The sequence below is a fragment of the Petaurus breviceps genome, unplaced genomic scaffold (assembly GCF_028583685.1).
Source record: "Petaurus breviceps papuanus isolate PSGF00001 unplaced genomic scaffold, PetGlider_PUasm1.0 38, whole genome shotgun sequence".
Lineage (NCBI taxonomy): Eukaryota > Metazoa > Chordata > Mammalia > Diprotodontia > Petauridae > Petaurus > Petaurus breviceps.
The window spans coordinates 96,215,825-96,234,716 of NW_027186304.1; the positions used below are offsets into that span (position 1 = coordinate 96,215,825).

General features: G+C 37.2%; 1 protein-coding gene across 7 annotated transcripts in view; it reads right to left on the bottom strand.

Annotated features, from left to right (window-relative positions):
• Positions 1-1,890: 1,890 nt before the first annotated feature.
• The window catches only part of LOC138170694 (fatty acid-binding protein 12-like), a 51,790-nt gene continuing 34,788 nt past the window's right edge, over positions 1,891-18,892 (bottom strand). For 2 of the 7 annotated variants that reach the window (XM_069100188.1, XM_069100187.1), the window contains 4 exons: positions 14,749-14,843; positions 5,457-5,629; positions 4,301-4,402; positions 1,891-2,986 (listed from right to left, as the gene is read on the bottom strand). In XM_069100188.1, coding sequence (XP_068956289.1) covers positions 2,936-2,986; positions 4,301-4,402; positions 5,457-5,629; positions 14,749-14,821 — 399 coding nt within the window. In that variant the 5' untranslated portion in view covers positions 14,822-14,843 and the 3' untranslated portion in view covers positions 1,891-2,935. Of the gene's footprint in view, positions 2,987-4,300; positions 4,403-5,456; positions 5,630-14,748; positions 14,844-15,009; positions 15,170-16,298; positions 16,656-18,892 lie in introns of all 7 variants that reach the window. The other 5 variants (XM_069100183.1, XM_069100189.1, XM_069100186.1 and 2 more) reach the window with 5 other exon arrangements.

The following is an 18,892-nucleotide window of genomic DNA, read 5'->3' on the forward strand; positions in this document are numbered from 1 at the left end:
AGTACAGATTGAAGCTTTTTTCCCTACTTTATTTTTCTTGGTTTTGTGTGTGCTTTCTTTTGTAACATGGCTAATATGGCACAATATTTTGCATGGCTTGGCATGTATAATCAATATCATATTGCTTGTTTTCTTAAGTGATGGGAGGGATGCAGAGACTTTGGAATTCAAAATTTAAAAAAAATAGATGTTAAAATTTTTCTAAATGTAATTGGGAAATACATCATGAAATAATTTTTTTAAAAGAGCTATAGTTACTGAATTGTGATTTTTTGAATTTTCATAGGATCATAAAAAATAAAGATGCATTTATTAAGCACCTACCACATATGCGCCATATTCATATACACTATATACATTAATCACATCCATAAACATATACATTCCTCTTTCCATCCACAGTTCTGCCTAGTTTCAACTCCCAGGGACAAGATGTCTCTCCCAGGATAAGGTCATCGTTTTTTCACCATGTTGCCATCTTTGGCCTTAGATACCCCTTCCCTCTGGCCTTGAATACCCTTCTCTCCCCTCTTATTGGATGGCTTGAGGGTGGAGCACTAAACTTCTCTCAAAGCTTTCCTTTATAGAGTGCAGAAATTGGGCTTTCACCTCATTCCACTCTTCTTCTGCAGCTCTGCTCAATTTCAACTCCACCAAACAAAATACCCTCTGGTGTTTTCCTCATAACACAGCCTTTTGTGTGATATATTCTCCCATTCACCTCCTTGAGGGCAAAGACTGCCTATCTTTTCCCTATTTGTATCTCTATCACTTAGCACAGTGCCTGATACATAGGAGTTTAATGTTTATTAAATATGGATATGCTTGTATATTTTTACATAGACATATGCATGTACACATACATTTATACACAATAAATGGAACTGGGAGAGGGGAAGGATTACTTTCTCCTCTTCCCCTTTTAGGCTGTATGGCTTCAAGAAATGGGTGAAAAATTTTTGTTAGGATTTGTTTCATTCATTCTTTACAATTCTAGGTGCCTGTGGTAGAGTCCCTAGACCTGGTATCTCAAAACATGGAACCGTGGAGGCAGGATTCCAAGCCAGATGTAGCTACTAGCCTAGTAGGGAGGTCCTGAGAAGCCCAGGGTACCCATGATTCAAGCCCAAAGAGGGGCTTGGAACTTGGTGGGACTGTGCTATATAAGAATTGAATTAAACTGTGAAACTAATCCTCCTCTTCTCCCTATAGGCTGATGTGGTATGGGGAGGATCTTATCCCCCAGATATTAGGAAAGATGTTTGTATATTTATTATACTTTTTAAATAAATTATTCTTTTGTAAAAGTTAATCTGTTAAGTGGTTAAATGTAACTGGGGACCCTTGGAATTGGAGGAACACAATGGTTGGGGCTGAAGCCAGTGGCAGAGAGGCTAGATACCCCACCAAACTCCTGTAAGTGTACTAGGTTACCATGGAAGGTGAGTGGGGTGAAAAGTAACACGTTTGGACGTCTGGCAGTGCGGCACTGCCAGGGTAATCACTGTTACATATGTGGGATTTGTGATTCTCCCCAGTTTCAAAAAAGAAGAAATTACCTAGGGGTAGCCTTGGGACAGGAGAGCAGAGGTTTTCACACAGGAACTATGGCAGGAGTTCTGGGGACTCTCGAGAACCAGGAGAGGAGAAGCACAAGAATGGTAATAAATAGCACTACTGGAATAGCAAAATCCAGCCATCAGCATCACCACATCTGCAGTGCTTTTCCTTAAGACCATGAGGACGACACCTAAAGAGGAAAACAGGAAGGCGTGTGACTGTGTTTTTATAGAGAGCTCTGGCTCCAGGAGCAGGATAGCTGTGCCCCACTCTGGCCTTATTTCTGGTTAATTATGCGACTAATTGTGAAATTATGATGTCTTTCAGAGATGTCTTTGTAAAAATTTTATTCTGTTTAGGAATATATCTGCCAGATTTAATATTATTTCTCAAAAATGCCTGTGTTGCTGGATGATCTGTTGTCTTTTGTTTGTTGCATGAGGGCTCAATGGGGGCCACACAGAAGAGGGAGAACTTTCTTAGCTCCTCCTGGCTGGGAGCTTAACCCCTAGTCCAGTCATTGTTAGAAAGTCTGCTCTCTAACTGGGGGCATAGGCACAAGGCATTTCATTACTACATTTCTAAGAACAGAATTATTATGAATGCAGGTCCTATTTCATAAGTCTACCCTTTAGTCAAAAGTCAATGTAACATGTATGACAACCAAGACTACTACAGATTTTATACTACCACTCAATTCTATTCTAGCATTTTACAAACAGTACTCAATTGTAAAATGAAGGCTTTGACCTAGCTGATCTTGAAAGCTGTTTCTGCATACAAAATTCTATTTCTTAAAAGAACAGTAGGGGAACCAAAGTTCTCTCCTCCTTTGTTATTTTTTTTTTTATTAGTGGTTATGCTTTTCTTTTTCCTCATAACATTCTTGGATCGTGTACAACTACCAGTTCACGGACATTATTCTGAAAATCTTCCTCAATGCCCCTCATATTCCTCTAGCACATTCTCTTACAAGACTGTCTCCACTTGTTTAAAAAGCAATCGGCTTTACTTTTCCATTATGTCACCTTATATTGAAGTTCTTGGCTGGCAAAGCACACCTTTAGAATACATTCTGATGCTTTGCCCAACGGTCAAATTGATTAAAGCTGAAATTACTCTAGGATAGTGTTTTTTTCATCTGTCCTGAATTGGAGGAGGATATAGCAGCCTGGATTCTGCTTTAGCTGTAACCATTCAAAATACTTCCTTGACTATAGGGAAATCTGACATGGTAACCAAAGTTGTTAAGTTTTGTTCAGAGTTGAAGTGACATTAATTGTCATGATATTTTGCTGTGTAGTTTTATTGAAATGCCCCCAGAAGTGTGGATGTCATTGTTTCATGTTTGTGCTTGACTTGAGACTGAGTTTCTTCACACTTTCTCATATATTTGAGTGCAGGTAACGTCATTCATGGCACTTTCCTAAAAATAAAAAAAAAAGGATTTTAAAAATATATATGTGCATATGTAAATATATATGAATACTTGAGAAAAACTAGACCTATAATTTAGAAAAGGCAACTCCTTCTCTGTAATTTTTAGTCTTTGCCTGGTGGCACTGAGCCAGTGTGGCAGAGACAGGACTTGAACCCATTAAGTGGGATGCCACACGCACATACTATATTGATATGTATAACAGACATATATATATCATATATGTGTGTTTATATGTATTTTATATTTATGTAACACAGCACATTGCTATGTATAATAGACATGTATGCATACATGTATGCATACATATATCATGTTGTGGGTTTTGTACATATAGATATATACATTCATACCACATTGGCATATATGTACACACATAAGCAGGTTGGTGGCACAGTGGAGAGAGAGTTTGACCTGGTGTCAGGAAAACATGAGTCTGAACACACATTAGCTGTATAACCCTGGGCAAATTATTTAACTTCTGTCCTTCATCTATAAAATGGAGATACTAATAGTACATGCTTCACAGTTTTGTTGTGATGATAAAATTAGAAAATATTTGTAAAGCACTTTACAAACCTTGAAGTCTTGCATAAACACTAACATATTTTTATGTATACACACATATATGTGTGTGTATATATATACATTATATATGGAGAGAAAGAGAAAGGTATAGAGAACTATAGCACCCATTTGTTAACTATGCCTTGTGGTTCTTCTTTGTTAATTACATTATTTTTGAAAGTATGAATCTATCTAGATAATCAAAATGCATATGATCATTTTCCAAAGTCCATTACAGTAAAGCACATAGTACCTTTTACTATTCCATGCATATATACTCGCAATATACATATCAATAAAGGAGGAAGCTATTTTGTTTATTGTCTAGTGTTATAGGAGAAGAAACAGATTCAGACCAGGTGATCCTCCCAATTTGGATCCATAAGAAACAAAAACATTCCCCAAAGAGACACACAAGGGAAAAACATCTTCCTACTGCACTTTCTAGGGGAAGTGCAGGAGATTGTCGCAAGAAAACTACAAAGGGTTTTCTTCTTTAGATTTATAACTGAGAATCAAGTTATAATGGTTTTGCAGTTTATCAATATTCTATAACATTTGTAACTCTCATTTATTTACTTAACTACCAAAATTCTTTTTCTTGCCCCTCAAAAATCTTGTTCACATAAATCTCCTACAAAAGGAAGCAACATTTTTCTTTGTTATTTTAGAAAAATATGTTCCACAGAGTCTTGATTCATTTTGTTGCCATATATGGCACAGAAAGGAACTTACCACCACCATTTTCCCATCCACCAGCTTTCTTTTTATGGTAGTCTCCTTGCCATCCCAATTCTGTACATGAGTCAAAGAGCCACTGTCCAAGGTTACAATACTCTGAAGGAGAAAATACAAAGATACCAGTCACTCAGTCCTACAGACCTTAAATCCCAGTCATCTGCTATAAATTCTCTAGGGTTTGACATGGGTTACAGTCAAGACATGATAAACTTATTAGATAATCATTTTGAATAAATAAAGGATATACTAAAAATTCTTTTATATTCCATTGAGGACATCTGGGGGAGGTGAATTAGGGCAGAATAATCCTTGATAACTAAGGTGGTATTTTGTCCTATTCTCTATAAACATCCACAAGTATGATTCAATATTTAAGATATAAGTAGCTTTAAATTTATAACTCCCATCCCTACAGCTAACATATGGGAAGAAAATAAGATCTTAGATCCAGAAGGGACATTGGAAACAATTAGCTCAACGTCATCATTTTACAGATGAAGAAACAGGTCCAGAGGTTCAGTGGATTACTCAGCATTATATAGACAGTAAGTGATAGAGTCTAGATTTGAACCTAGTTTCTTTGACTCCAATGCCAATATAATTTCCATTGCACCATTCTGCCTCTCAGTTACATGTCCCACTTTCCCCCATCACAAGATCATCAAATTTTATTTTTATTTTATTTTATTTATCAAATTTTATTTATTCTTCTATAAGTAAAGTCTTTAGCCTCTTTTGCTTTCCAAATTATGCAATGACATCAAGCTTGAGCTCTCCCACATTTAAATTCTATACTTATTGAGCTGTTATAATTTCATATTAATTACATGTTAAATAATATTATAGTATATTATAGGATGTACATATATCTCAGATCATACTGCTCCACAATCTTGTGCCTTCAACGAAGGTTATTTATCAACTCATTCTATTCAGTATAATTTTGGAAAGAGACAGCTTCTACAAAATAGCAGAGAAAGAATGTGGATATGATTATCTTAGAATTAGAATATGGACCATTTTTAGAAGAGTAGTTAAGTTTTAATAGTTTGTCTTCTTAATTGACTACTTAATTGTCCACTTAAAGGATTACTGTATACTTTTGTTGCATTTGTCCAAGAGTCTTCAGGAAGAAAGTTTTTAACCTCACCTTGGTTTTTCGGTCATCTGGTGTGGTTTCTTCAAATGCTTCTCCCAGCTTAAAAGAGATTTCATTATTTTTAAAGATGCTTTTGGTCTTGATGGTAATCAAATCTCCTTCTGCACTGATGGTTATGATAGGTTTGGTCAGACAGCTCAGCTTCCTGCTAGCTAATCCCATTCCTAGAAACCAAACAGAAGGAGCCATTGTCCAGTATTGTTGTTGACCAGTAAGGATTCTCTGGATCAGCCCAACATCTTACTATCAAAGAGTGTTATGTTTTAAATGACTGGATTTCGTTGGTTATGCCTAAAGAGATTTCCTCTTTCATGATGCAAAGTATCAAAAGGAAGTAGTTTTGCTACTCTAGAAGAGGAAATGATGACCTGAGAAAATGTTGTCAACTGACTTCCAAATCCCTAAAACATTCATGAATGTCCTTAAGATGCAAAGATTATGTATGTCACACACATCACCAGCATCCTGAACTTAAATGGTTGACTTTTTGAAAGTAAGCGTAGAATCCGTCACAAAGGCCCTTCCAAATACGTCATTGTGACTAGGAAGTGACTTTTTGGTTTACATGCCAATAAAGCATAAGCTCAGGCAGATCACTCTCAAGCAGGAAAGGCTTAGATTATCATCTTGGCAGCAGGATATATATTCTGATCAAGCACTTCTCCAGATAAGTTTGGGGAGATTCCCTGCCATGAGTTTGGCCACTAGTTCTTTGATCATAGTTCTTTTACATAAAATAAATAAAAATCCAAAGGGCCCTCAATTCTGCATAATACCCTTCCATTTCTGCAGTGATCATAGTGGAGTAGAGAAATGTTGAAAAATGAATCAGAGGCTACCAAAATCCTATAATTTTTAGGCAATCTACAAATACTAATCTAACTATTAATACTTTAAAATGTGAGTATTTATTCAATTATAAATAATTTGATACACTACTGGAGGAGAAGAACCATATTCAAAATGACATTCACTATAAATAAAATCAGAAGATGTAAAGAAATTGAAGATGAATAGAGAAATTTCTTTCAGGTCCTCCTCAAAGAAAGAAACAAAGGAACTGGTAAGAATACTCATGTAATGAAGATAAAGAAATAGAGGAACTATACAAAGAACTCGAGAAGACCCTTGAAACCAAGTCAAAATACATTGTGATAATCAGTGACTTCATTGTGAAAATTGGAACAGGGGAGAATGGCCAAAAAATGTGTTGAGAATAATGTAATAAAAGAGGCCAAAGTCTTGTAGATTGCTTAAAAGCCTCATATCTTTCCTTCATGAATACTTTCTTCAAGAAGAGAAGCAGAAAGTGTTAGAAATTTCAAACACAAAAAAAAAAAATTCTCCTCCCCCCCTCCCCAATGGAATTATTTTAACAGACAGGGACCAACTAGTTATTGAAGTGGCAAACATTTCAGAAATAGTTGTCTCTGGTAAGTCATATCACCTGCTGGTTAAAGGAAAAGTTTGATATTAACACCAAATTAGAAGGATAAATATGAGAAAAATACTATTCATCTATAACAGCTCTAATTTGACCATACTAATAAGCTCTGAAAAAAAAGGAAGATGAATAAAAATATGTTGACTCAACTCATTGACATTTTAATTTTTTTTTTATTTTGGTGGTTTTTTTGTTTGTTTTTTGTTTTTTCTTTTTTCTTTTTTTTTTAATAAAATGCTTTATTAACTTCTAGTTTACATTATTCATTTCTGCAAGATTTTGAGTTACAAATTTTCTCCCCATTTTTCCTCTACCACAACCCTAAAATATCCCCTCCTCCAACATGCTCTCTCCCATATCTTCTCCCATACCCCCTCCAAAGGGCACAATGAATCTTTATGTCCCAGTGCCTGTATGTCTTATTTCCCAGTTACATGTAAAATAATATTAACAATAGTATATATATATATATATATATACACACATATATATATATACATATATATATATATTTCTAAACATTTGATTTTAAACTTTGAATTCTAGATTCATTCCCTTCCTCCCTTGTCACCCATCCTTACTGGGAAGATAAGAAATTCAGTATAGGTTGTACATGTGTAGCTATGCAAAACATTTCCATAGTGCATATATTACAGAAGACTGACTATATTTCCCTCCCTCCTATACCACCTCCCACTTGTTCTATTTTCTACTTTGATGCTGTCCCTTTTAAAAAGTGTGTGCTTCCAACTTCCTTCCCCCCCCCCAGCCTGCCCTCCCTTCCATCATTACCCCCTCTCATTCCTTTCTTCCCTACTCTCCTGCAGGGTAAGATACCCTATTTAGTGTGTATGTCATTCCCTCCCTAAGCCAAATTCAATGAGAATAAGGTTGACCTATTCCCTTTTGCCTTCCTATTCTTCCCCTCCATTATAACCATTTTCCCTTGCTTCTTCTATATGAGATAGTTTGCCCCATTCTGTTTCTCCCCATCTCCTCTCATTATATTCCTCTCTCACCTCTTAATATCACCTTTTAAGTATCATCCCTTCCTATTAAATTGGTCCTGTGCTCTCTTTCTATGTATAACTGTACACATATATACACACATTCACATATGTATTCATATGCCATATACCCTCCTATATAGACATATATATGTATGTATATGTGTATACACACACACATTTCTATTCCCTTGAACTATTCTCATACTGAGAAAAGTTTCATCAGTTACAATTACAATTTTTCCATGTAGGGATATAAATGGTTCAACTTTGATAAGTTCCTTATGATTTCTTTTCCCTATTTACCTTCTCATGCTTCTCTTACTTCTTGTATCTGAATGTCAAATTTTCTATTCAACTCTGTTTTTTTCATCAAGAATGCTTGAAAGTCCTCTATTCCACTGAATAACCACATTTTCCCGTGAAACATGATACTCAGTTTTGCTGGGTAGGTGATTCTTGGTTTTAATCCCAGCTCATTTGACCTCTGGAATATCATATTCCAAGTCCTTCAATCCCTCAGTGTAGAAGCTGCTAGATCCTGTGTTATCCTGATTGTTTCCACAATATTCAAATTGTTTCTTCCTGGCTGCTTGTAATTTCTCCTTGATCTGGGAATTTCAGAATATGACTATAATATTCCTAGGAGTTTTCTTTTTGGGATTTTTTACAGGAGGTGATAGGTGGATTCTTTCAACCTCTATTTTGCCCTCTGGTTCTAAAATATCAGGGCAATTTTCCTTGAGAATTTCTTGAAGGATGATTTCTAGGTTCTTTTTTTTGATCATGGCTTTAAGGTAGTCCAATAATTTTTAAATTATCTCTCCTGGATCTACTTTCCAGGTCAGTGGTTTTCCCAATGAGATATTTTATATTGCCTTTTATTTTTTCATTTGTTTGGATCTGTTTAATAGTATCTTGATTTCTTATAAGGTCACTAGCTTCCATTTGCTCTAATCTAATTCTGAAGGAATGATTCTCTTCAGTGAGCTTTCGAGATTCTTTTTCCATCTGGCAAATTCAGCTTTTTAAGTCATTCTTCTCCTCATTGCTTTTTTGAGCCTCTTTTGCCATCTGAGTTAGTCTATTTTTTTTAAAGCAATTGGGGCTAAGTAACTTGCTCAAGGTTACACGGCCAGTTATTTCTTGGTGTGGTGGTATCTGAGCCCAGATTAAATCCCAGGTCATCCCGACTCTGAGGCCGGTGCTCTTACTCACTGCTCCACCTGGCTGCCCCTAAGCAATTGGGGTTAAGTAACTTGCTCAAGGTTACACGGCCAGATGTTTCTGGGTGGGTACTAAGTGTCTGAGCCCGGATTTGATCCCAGATCATCCCGACTCTGGGGCCGGTGCTCTTATTCGCTGTGCTACCTGGCCACCTATGAGTTAGTCTATTTTTTAAGGTATTATTTTCTTCAGTCAGGTTGTTGACTCTCATTTCATAATTTTCTTGCATTATTCTCATTTCTCTTCCCAATTTTTCCTTCACTTCTCTTATTTGATTTTCAAAATCCTTCTTAAGGTCCTCTAAGGCCTGTAACCAGCTCGTATTTTTCTTGTAAGCTTTTGGTGCAGGAGTTCTGACTTCACTGTCTTCCTCCTGTTCCATGCTTTGATCCTTTTTGTCCCCAAAATAGGAGTACAAAGTTGGGTTGCTCTGTTTATTTTGCTTCCTTTGCCTGGTCATGTTGCCACTCAATTACTTGACTTTTGGGCTTTTTGCCACAGTAGGACTCTGCTATCAGACAGGGGAGTTTCATACCAAATTCTGGGGTTTTCTCAGCTGCTGAAGGTATTAGTTGGGTGCCCTCTCTGAAGCCTCCACACGCTCTGGCAAGATGGTCGCACACCCCAGGACCTCCACCCTAGACCACAATCCAGATACAAGCAGGTTAAAAGCAAGAGTGATGATACCTCAAACTAGTCACTTGGTCCCTCTACAAACTGTAGACCAAGAGCTGAAGCTGCTACATGGCAGCGGCTGCACGGCCACAGCTCTTCAGCAGCTTCTCGCCTGGGGGCAGAGACTGACCTCACTCCCAACCTCTGTGGACCCAAAGTCCACACTGCACTGACCTCTCACTGTGTCCTTAGCATCTATGTGTTGCTAACTCTGGAAACCGCCACAGCTGCTGGTGATCTGAAGTACCTTGAGCCAGTGGCTGGTCAGCCCGCCCTGGGGCTAAAACCTCAGGCTAGATATATATAATAGATTTGTAGTTTCATATGCAGTATATTTTTACTATAGTGTTAGGAAAATACTCATTTTATTCCATAAATTTAAAATAAAATAAAGTTTATTTTTTAATTTTTAATTTATAGAATAAAACAAGTATTTCCATAACATAGTATAATAAAAATGATAGAAAATGAAACTGCAAATCTGCTATGCACAACTTGCTATTCCTTTCAAATATACAACAAAATTATCATGTAAATTCCTTTTTTTCCTTCCTCCCTCGCCAACATAAAGGTAGCTACCATTAGTTGCAGATAGCAACTTTCTTCAAATGTCCTTCATAGTTAATTTGATATTCATAATAGTCAAAATGACTTAGTCACTCAAAGTCGTTCTTAAAACAATATTGCTGTTACTGTATATAATGTTTTCTTGGTTCTGCTCATTTTGCTCTTATGTGCAGCTCCTTCCATTTTTTTCCAAAATCATTGAGCTTATCATTTCTTATAGTACAGTAGTATTCCACCACAATCAGATACCACAACTTGTTCAGCCATTCCCCAACTGAAGGGCATCCCTGAAATTTCCAGTTCTTTGCACCACAAAAAGAACTGCTATAAGCATTTTCGAATAATAGGTTCTTTTCCTTTTTTCCATAATTATCTTCAGAAATAGACCAAGTAGTGCTATTGAATTTAATTTAACTTATTTTTTTTTAAAAGAAAGCACTGAAAACTTATAAATCCCCAGTTTATCCCTTGATCGTGGAATAGCACAATATTCAATACTCCAAGAAAGTATCAATAGAACCAGTCTAGTCCTTCCCTCCATAAGTGAGGTAGGGCCCAGAACCACTATCTAAGGCTGAAGTCAGGAAGTAAGATGGAAGGATCATTAAACAAAAAAAGAAACACACCATAAAGAATTACCCTGGTGGCAAGGAAGCTCAAGACACAAATCTAAAAGAAGAGACTCTAAAATATCTATTAGCAATGTCTTAGAGAAAAACATAGCTTGGGCATAAACTCAAGTGGAATTCCCTAAAGAGATGAAGGAAGAATATTTTAAGGGTTTACTCTCTCACCTAGAGAAAATCTTTATGGGAATCATCTATACACAAAGTGTAGGCATCTTCAATGAGTGTGTAAGCAGGGAATAAGAAGGCTTTTACAAACAATACTCAGCAATGGATCACATCTTTGCCATTTCCCAGTTGACTGAAAGATTTAGAGATTATAAGATTCCATCATACTCATTACTTGATTATGAAAAAAAAAAGCACTTGATCCAATACAGCGAAATGCCATAAATGACTCCTTTTTAACAAGATGTTTCCTATGCATACATGGAAATAATTCACGAATCTTAGAAACAATCCTTTTAAACAACTCTCTTGATCATAAATAATCAGGCAAAGAATAAAATAGAAAGATGTAGGATTGCCAGAAGGGGTTCAAACCTAGGATGAAAGATCCAGTACAGACCCCTAGTGAGGAGGGATTCTCTGTGGTAATGAGGTCCTCCGATGTTCTTCTCTGTGAGTGACATTATATTAGTTGCATCATGTTGGAATTCTACAGAGCTCTGGAACATTTTTTAACCTCCTGGAAGAGATTAGTCATCATTCAAGAGTCTGGTCATACTATTCACACTGTAAACACCAAGTGGATGAAGAATATACATGGCCCAGATTTTGACAGACATTTGGATAGACAACCATAGAACCAACATGTCCATCAGTCTAAATATCTTGGATAAATAGCACAGATTGACAAAGAGTTAAATGGAAGTAGAGCAGACAACATTACCTTCCACAAACTGCAAAGCTCCTTTATTGACCCCAAACTTACCATGGAAACAAAGGCCCATTTTTTTTTTTTTTGCTTTTTGGAGGGCAATTGGGGTTAAGTGACTTGCCTGAGGTCACATGGCTAATTTTTTTTGTGTTAAGTGTCTGAGGTCAGATCCAAACCCAGGTCCTCCTGACTCCAGGGTCAGTGCTCTATTCATTGCACCACCTACCCGCCCCAGAGGCCCATCTTTTTAAAGTCAACATTCTACTGGTGTTGCTGTATGGCTGCAAAACACAGAGTACAACAGTATCTGAAGAATTAAATATGAATACAGCATGAGAATAATATAGTAATGGCTCTTTGTGGGTATAAGCAGGCTGCAATATGTGATGGGGGAAGAACTTGGAAAAACAGGAACAAAAGATGCTGGCCACATGGAGAGGGAAAGGGATGATGGGTGGACAGCCAGAGTATTCCACTGTTAGCCTCATAATGAAGGGAAGAAGGAAGGAAGGCTTCCAGCACACTGAATGGCCCCTTTGTGTTGGTGACCTTTTGAGAAGAGATAGAGGAGTCTCATAGGATGAGGAGACATGGAGGAGTTGTGACCTGCATTGCTGGAGGGGATTCCCAAAACAAGGAGATCACAGATATGTTTGAGTATTAATCAGTGGACTGTTTATTTAGGAAAAGGGAGAAATGGTTTACTTGATAGTGTTACTGTAGATTCAAGTGTCAACCCTAATGTTAAAAAGTAATGCCATAGTCAAACATGAATGGATGTTTGCATTCCAAAGTATTAACATGCCCAAGGAAAATTCTAAAGGAGTTAACTCATAATTGAAAAACAAAGGTTGGGGTGGCTAGGTGGCGCAGTGAGTAGAACACCAGCGCTGGAGTGAGAAGGACCTGAGTTCAGATCCGGCTCAGACACTTAACCAAAAAACTAGCCTTGTGACCTTGGTCAAGTCACTTAACCCCAGTTGCCCTACCTTACCCCCTCCAAAAAAAAGAAAAGAAAAAAACAAAGGCTTATGGGGAAGTCAGAATGGTTCTTAAAACCAGGAAAGCAAAAGAGTAATAATTCAACCTTGGGAAAATTGTACTAGATAATCCACCTCCTAGAACATAGATAACTTCCTCCTGGTCTCTGGGGAAGACAAAATGCTTCTCTCTAGACATCTCAGATAACCATCTAGGAACCCTTTCTGGAATAAAGTCACATTACACTGACACATCCTTTTCATTTGCACAAGTACACACATCACACACCCTGCCTCAGTACAGCCAGACCTAAAACTGAGTCATATCGCATTCCATTCCAATCCCAGTCAACAGGGATTTCTTTTCTGATATCATCTAACAACCTAATGTCATTCCATACTCTTTCCATGACCCTGTGGTTATGAAGATGGTAGCCAGACTAATGTAGAAACAAGTCTTTCCAAGAACAAATGTTGCTTCTTCACAAGTCTCCAGGACCAATATTGTGAATATACTACGTTGTAGTGTATTCTGACTCTGATCATATCCCAAATTGAAATGGAACGTCCTCTGTCTAACTCTAGATCATGGCATAGATTATATTGAAAATAGTCAAACTGTGAAATACCTTTCAAGCTTAAAATAGAACCCTATTGAATTTTTAAAATTCAATAAACAATCTCCTTGTTCTGTTCAAGGCATTCTTCCTATCGACATTCATTTGATTTTTGTTGTTGTTCAGTCATGTCTAACTCTTTGTGACCCCATTTGGGCTTTTCTTGGCACAGATGCAGAAGTAGTTTGCCATTTCTTTCTCAGTTCATTTTACAAATGAGGATAATGAGGCAAACAGGGTTAAATGACTTGCCCAGGGTCACACAGTAAGTGTCTAAAGCCAGATTTGAACTCAGGAAGGGTTAGATGGTATCAGTCTTTTTTGGTGCTCTATCCACTGCACCACCTAGCTTCCCAATTCGATTTTTATTTTAAAGTATTTCAACATGAAAAAAGGATTAAGTGAACAAAAAATTTCATTTCTTTATATGCTAATATAAAGAAATGAGGTCACTTACATCCCAGAAATAATGATATTGCTAAATTACATATACTCCACTTGTTCTTGCTTAAACTTAAACTTGTATATTAGGAAAACAAAATGTTCTTCCCTCTTCAGATTTGTTTCAGAATTAGAGTGCCTCTGGGGCTAGGTGGCCAAGTGAATAGAGTACCAGCCCTGGAGTCAGGAGGACCTGAGTTCAAATCCAGCCTCAGACACTTAACAGGTACTAGCCATGTGACCTTGGGCAAGTCACTTAACCCCAATTGCCCTACCTTCCCCACTCCAAAAAGCAAAAAAAAAAATTAGAATGCCTCTTCATATTACATGTGCCCACTAAAAACCTGGGCAAAGTCTGTGAGAAAAGATAAGCTGAGGAATTACTATTACATGGTCCACATTTTGAAACCACATTATCACAAGGTCCATTTTAAAGGTCTAAATTATTTCTGCCTTCTCTGAACTCCAGAGTAATTACTGTCTGCATGGCTAATTTGAAAATTAATCATTCAGTGCCTTGTGAAATGTCTTCTATTATTGTCTCAGCTCTTTAAATCTTTTGTTGTTATTAAATTTTCTCTTTTCTTTTCTCCCCAGCAAAAATGGTTCTGAGCAAGGACCTCATACTTGTTGGTAATCCCAACAAGGCCTAAAATAGTCTTATACATAATGAATATTCAATAACATTTGCTTTTGTTACTTGAGAAATGAGAATCTAGAAATTCAAGATGAATCCAAATTTTGAGTATACTCAGCACTGTGTTAGAGCGGATCGCACCTCCAATAAACTTGACATAAGAACAACAAAACTTAGCTCACCCAGTTGTTTCATGTATTCATCAAAATTTTCACAAGAAGTTGATTTCCATGTTCCCAGGAGGTGATCAACCATTTTGTTAGAGGGCAAGTTGATTCTTAAAAAAGAAAAAAAGTATTAAACTCTATTATATCAATAGAATAATCATTATCAAAAGATATTTTCAGATCCTTTATGACCCTGCTCTGAATTAGTGTTACCAAGGAGAAAGTGGGGCTAACCTCATTATATATATATATATATATATTTGACTTTTCCCGTACCATCTGAAGCGGAAGAATCAGATGTAAACAGGAAGTACTTATGAAAATGGTAGCCAGACCAATGTAGAAACAACTCTTTCCAAGAACAAATGTTGCTTCTTCACAAGTCTCAAGGACCAATATTGTGAATATCACACATTGTCTTGTGCTTGCTGTAATTCTGCAAGATACAAATAGCCAAGAACAGAGAAAGCCAGGGTACATAAAATACCCTCTGAAAGCATCAATTGGTAGTTGAGGGTGGCGGTAGGTGGGAGGGGAAGAACAAGAAGTCAGAACCATACAGCAGTGTGAGAAAATTCTATGATAGGGAATTGGTAGATGCATGGTGACAACCTTCTCCAAACCAAAAGTCAGGAAATATTATCTGACAATATTCTTTTTTAAAAAAGCCTCATTATAAGCAATTTCTTTCCCAAATCAGGAATCTTTCCAGAAAAGCTGGGACATATGGTCATTATACCTCCTACAGAGTATCATTTTATTACAAATTACCATAATGTGATGTTCTTAAAGGCCTTGAGTTGCAAAAAAGAAAAATAGATTATCTTCAGCATACTCTAAATTGAGGCAAGACAATATTTAAAACCATCCAAAATGGTTCTAATAGCATTTTGATAGTAAACGACCAATCTTCGTTTTTATAAAAAAAATTCACTTAAGAGAACTGCACTCTTCAGCTATGATAGATAAATGCAGTATTATAATTACTGTCTTTGATCTGTTTATCAGATTGATTTTTGACATGGAATACTTTGTTTTCCATTTGTGAAGGAAATTAGCAAATTCTAATTATCTAATGGAAATTATCTATGAAATATTCATCAACTGATGACATTTAGAAGAATGTTTGTTCTACAGTCATATTGTTGGAAAAAGGGAAAGATTCAACTTTGACAATCTACATTTGATTATTCCAAGGACTGGTGGCAGCTTGTCAAACCTTATGGCTTCTCTTTGTGTTTGTCAAGGTTGTCTATCTTTAATTCATTTCATTTCTTATTAACACCTCTGCCAAAGGGTAGGCAGAGGGTTGAATCAACTTGAAAACTCATTAGCAGCTCTGAAGACTGAATGGAGAAGTGTAAAACTATTTATTAAAACTGGGTTTATGGATTATCTTCATAATCACTGCATCCCAATTATCCTAAAATAACGGAAGATGATTGTTTTGTGTAAATCCCTCAATGTCTAACTACCCATCACCATATTTTCAGCTGTTTCATTAAACTCCTTGGGCTTGATCTTGCTAGAAATTATTTTAACACAAAAAAAATAAGAGCACCTACCTTATGACAATCTAGGAGCTGCAGGATTTCTGATTCCCTTCGTTAGAAAGCAATCATGCAAGTGGGTAGAATATAGATGGCTGTGGTGGTGACTGGGAGAGTTCCTTCAGTTCTTGTTAAGTGGTGATAGTCTTGTCTTCTACCTTCTGTATAGTGGGGCACTGACTCAGAACTCTCCCAAGTCAGAGGAAGAAATAGCACCAGGAGACTGGATGGAATGTGATAACTTTTATCCGGTTGCTATGTCCTAGGTCATAATGGTTATCTGTCTCAGAGAGCTAATGAGGTGAAATAGAGTGAAAGGAGGAGGTCCAGGAACAGGTGGTGTAGCCAGGTTATAAAATTAGACATTCTCAGCTCCATAAAAAAAGAATCTATTAGTAAGCTTATAGATACAATTAGTATTAGTAAGCTAAATAGATATAATCACTCATATTTGTATTATACTGTAATAAATATTGTTGAATTTACTCGACGTGAATTGAATTTCTGAAGAGAAAAGATTTTAGTAGTAGTAAAATAGAAAAAGGAGAGGGGAGTTCAAAAAGGATGCTTCTAGTTGCCTATTGTTCATTTTGAACTGGATTTCCCAGACTTCTCAACATACCCCAAACTGAACTTACTATGTTTCCTCACCCAAGCCCTATCCTCTTCTTAACTTTATTATCACTATCAAGGACATCACTGTCCTCTTAGTCACCTAGTTTCAAAACCTTCATGTCATTCTCATTTCCCACCTGACACCTCCTGTATACGTCTTGATCATGCCCGCAGGAACCTCTTCATCTTTCTCATCAGTACTCTCTGCCCCTTTGATCGGTGGGCAGAGTGAAGAACACTGCCCAAAACCTCCCATTGAAAGAGAATATTCCGGTCAGTTTTCTCTTCATTCTCCCCTCCCCCTGTCCTCTCCCCATTCCTTTGGAATTCTCCATCATGTCCCTACTCCTGTTCCTCCCCAACCCACTTTCAATCCCCTTTTGTATGTTGTCTTCTCCCATTAAATTGTAAGCTCCTTGAGGGCAGGGACTGTCTTTCTGTCTTTTTCCTTTCACCAGTTGTCCTGACTTTTGTTTTACCAATGAACTTCTCTGGAAGAGAGAGCTTGAGGTTGATGACTACTCAACACTGATTCACTTCAATCCAATTTCCTACTTGTGTCCCCAGTACTTAGCACAGTAGTACTTAATGAATGTTTATTGACTGATTCTTCTCTCTGTCTCTCTGTATCTCTCTCTCTCTGTCTCTGTCTCTCTCTCTCTCTCTCTCTCTGTCTCTCTCTCTTTCTCTCTCTCTCTCTCTCTCTCTTTCTCTCAGTTTTTCTCTGTCTCTCTCCACATATATATTCATTTTCCAAGTCCTGTCATTTCTGCCTTCATCACATCTCTCATATATGCTCCCTTCTCTACTCTGTCACTGCCACCACCCTAATGTAAGATTTCATCACCTCACACCTGAACTATTGCAATGACCTGCTGATGGGTCATCTTGCCTCAAGTATCTCCCTACCCCAATCCATCCTTGACTCAACTGTCAGACCAATCTTCCTAAAACACAGCCTGACCATGTCACCACCACCTCTACTGCCACCATTTTACAAACTCCAGTGGCCCCCTGTTACCTCTAAGATCAAATAGAAAAATCTCTGGTATTTAAAAAGTCTTCATAACCTGGGGCCTCTCTACCTCTTCAGTCTTCTTACACTTTACTCCCCACTCCCCCCACCCCACATTCTGTATGATTCAGTGACACTGGATTCCTTGCTATTACTCAGACAAGACACTTCATTTCCTGACTTTTCTCTTCACTGACTGACCCCCATGCCTGGAATGCTCTCCCTCCTTACTCTACTTCCTGGTTCCCCTGATTTCCCACAAGTCCCAGCTAAAATCCTACCTTCTACAAGAAGTCTTTCCTGAGTCCCCTTAATGCTAGTATCTTTCCTCTATTGATTAATTCTAATTTATCATATATGCATATGTATGTATATATACACAGATGTATGCATACACACATGTTGTATGTATGTGTGTATAGTCAAAGTCAAGGGCCTTATATATAGTTTGCATTTTATCTCCCCCATTAAACTATGAGCTCCTTGAGAGCAGGGATTTTTTTCTGTATCCCCAGCACACAAGACATGGTGTGAGTACTTAATAAATGCTCATTGACTAGACTTCTGTGGTTAAAAGATGCACATAAAACAAATCTGTTCAGAAAACATGACTTCCCATTCTTCGTGTCCATCAGCAAGCAGCTAATGAAAAGAAAACCCAACTGAAATTGTTAAATCTCTTGCTCCTCTTGGCAAAGTTGCCCTAAAACCCTATGGTCCATCAATCACCCAGCATGGATATTCAAGAGGGAACATTGCAAAGAGAGGTTACAAGAGGGAAGAAAGAGACCGATGATGCGCTTTGCTAAAAGTCAATTAACTGCTCGTTTCTCAATCATTACAGCAAATCACCCACTGCTTTACTCATCCTCAGGGACATAAACATTTTTCCTGACTATTTTTAGGTATCAAACTGCCCATCTATGAAACAAGCCATATGATACCATTCTTTCTCTTTAGTAAAAATACTATTCTGTCC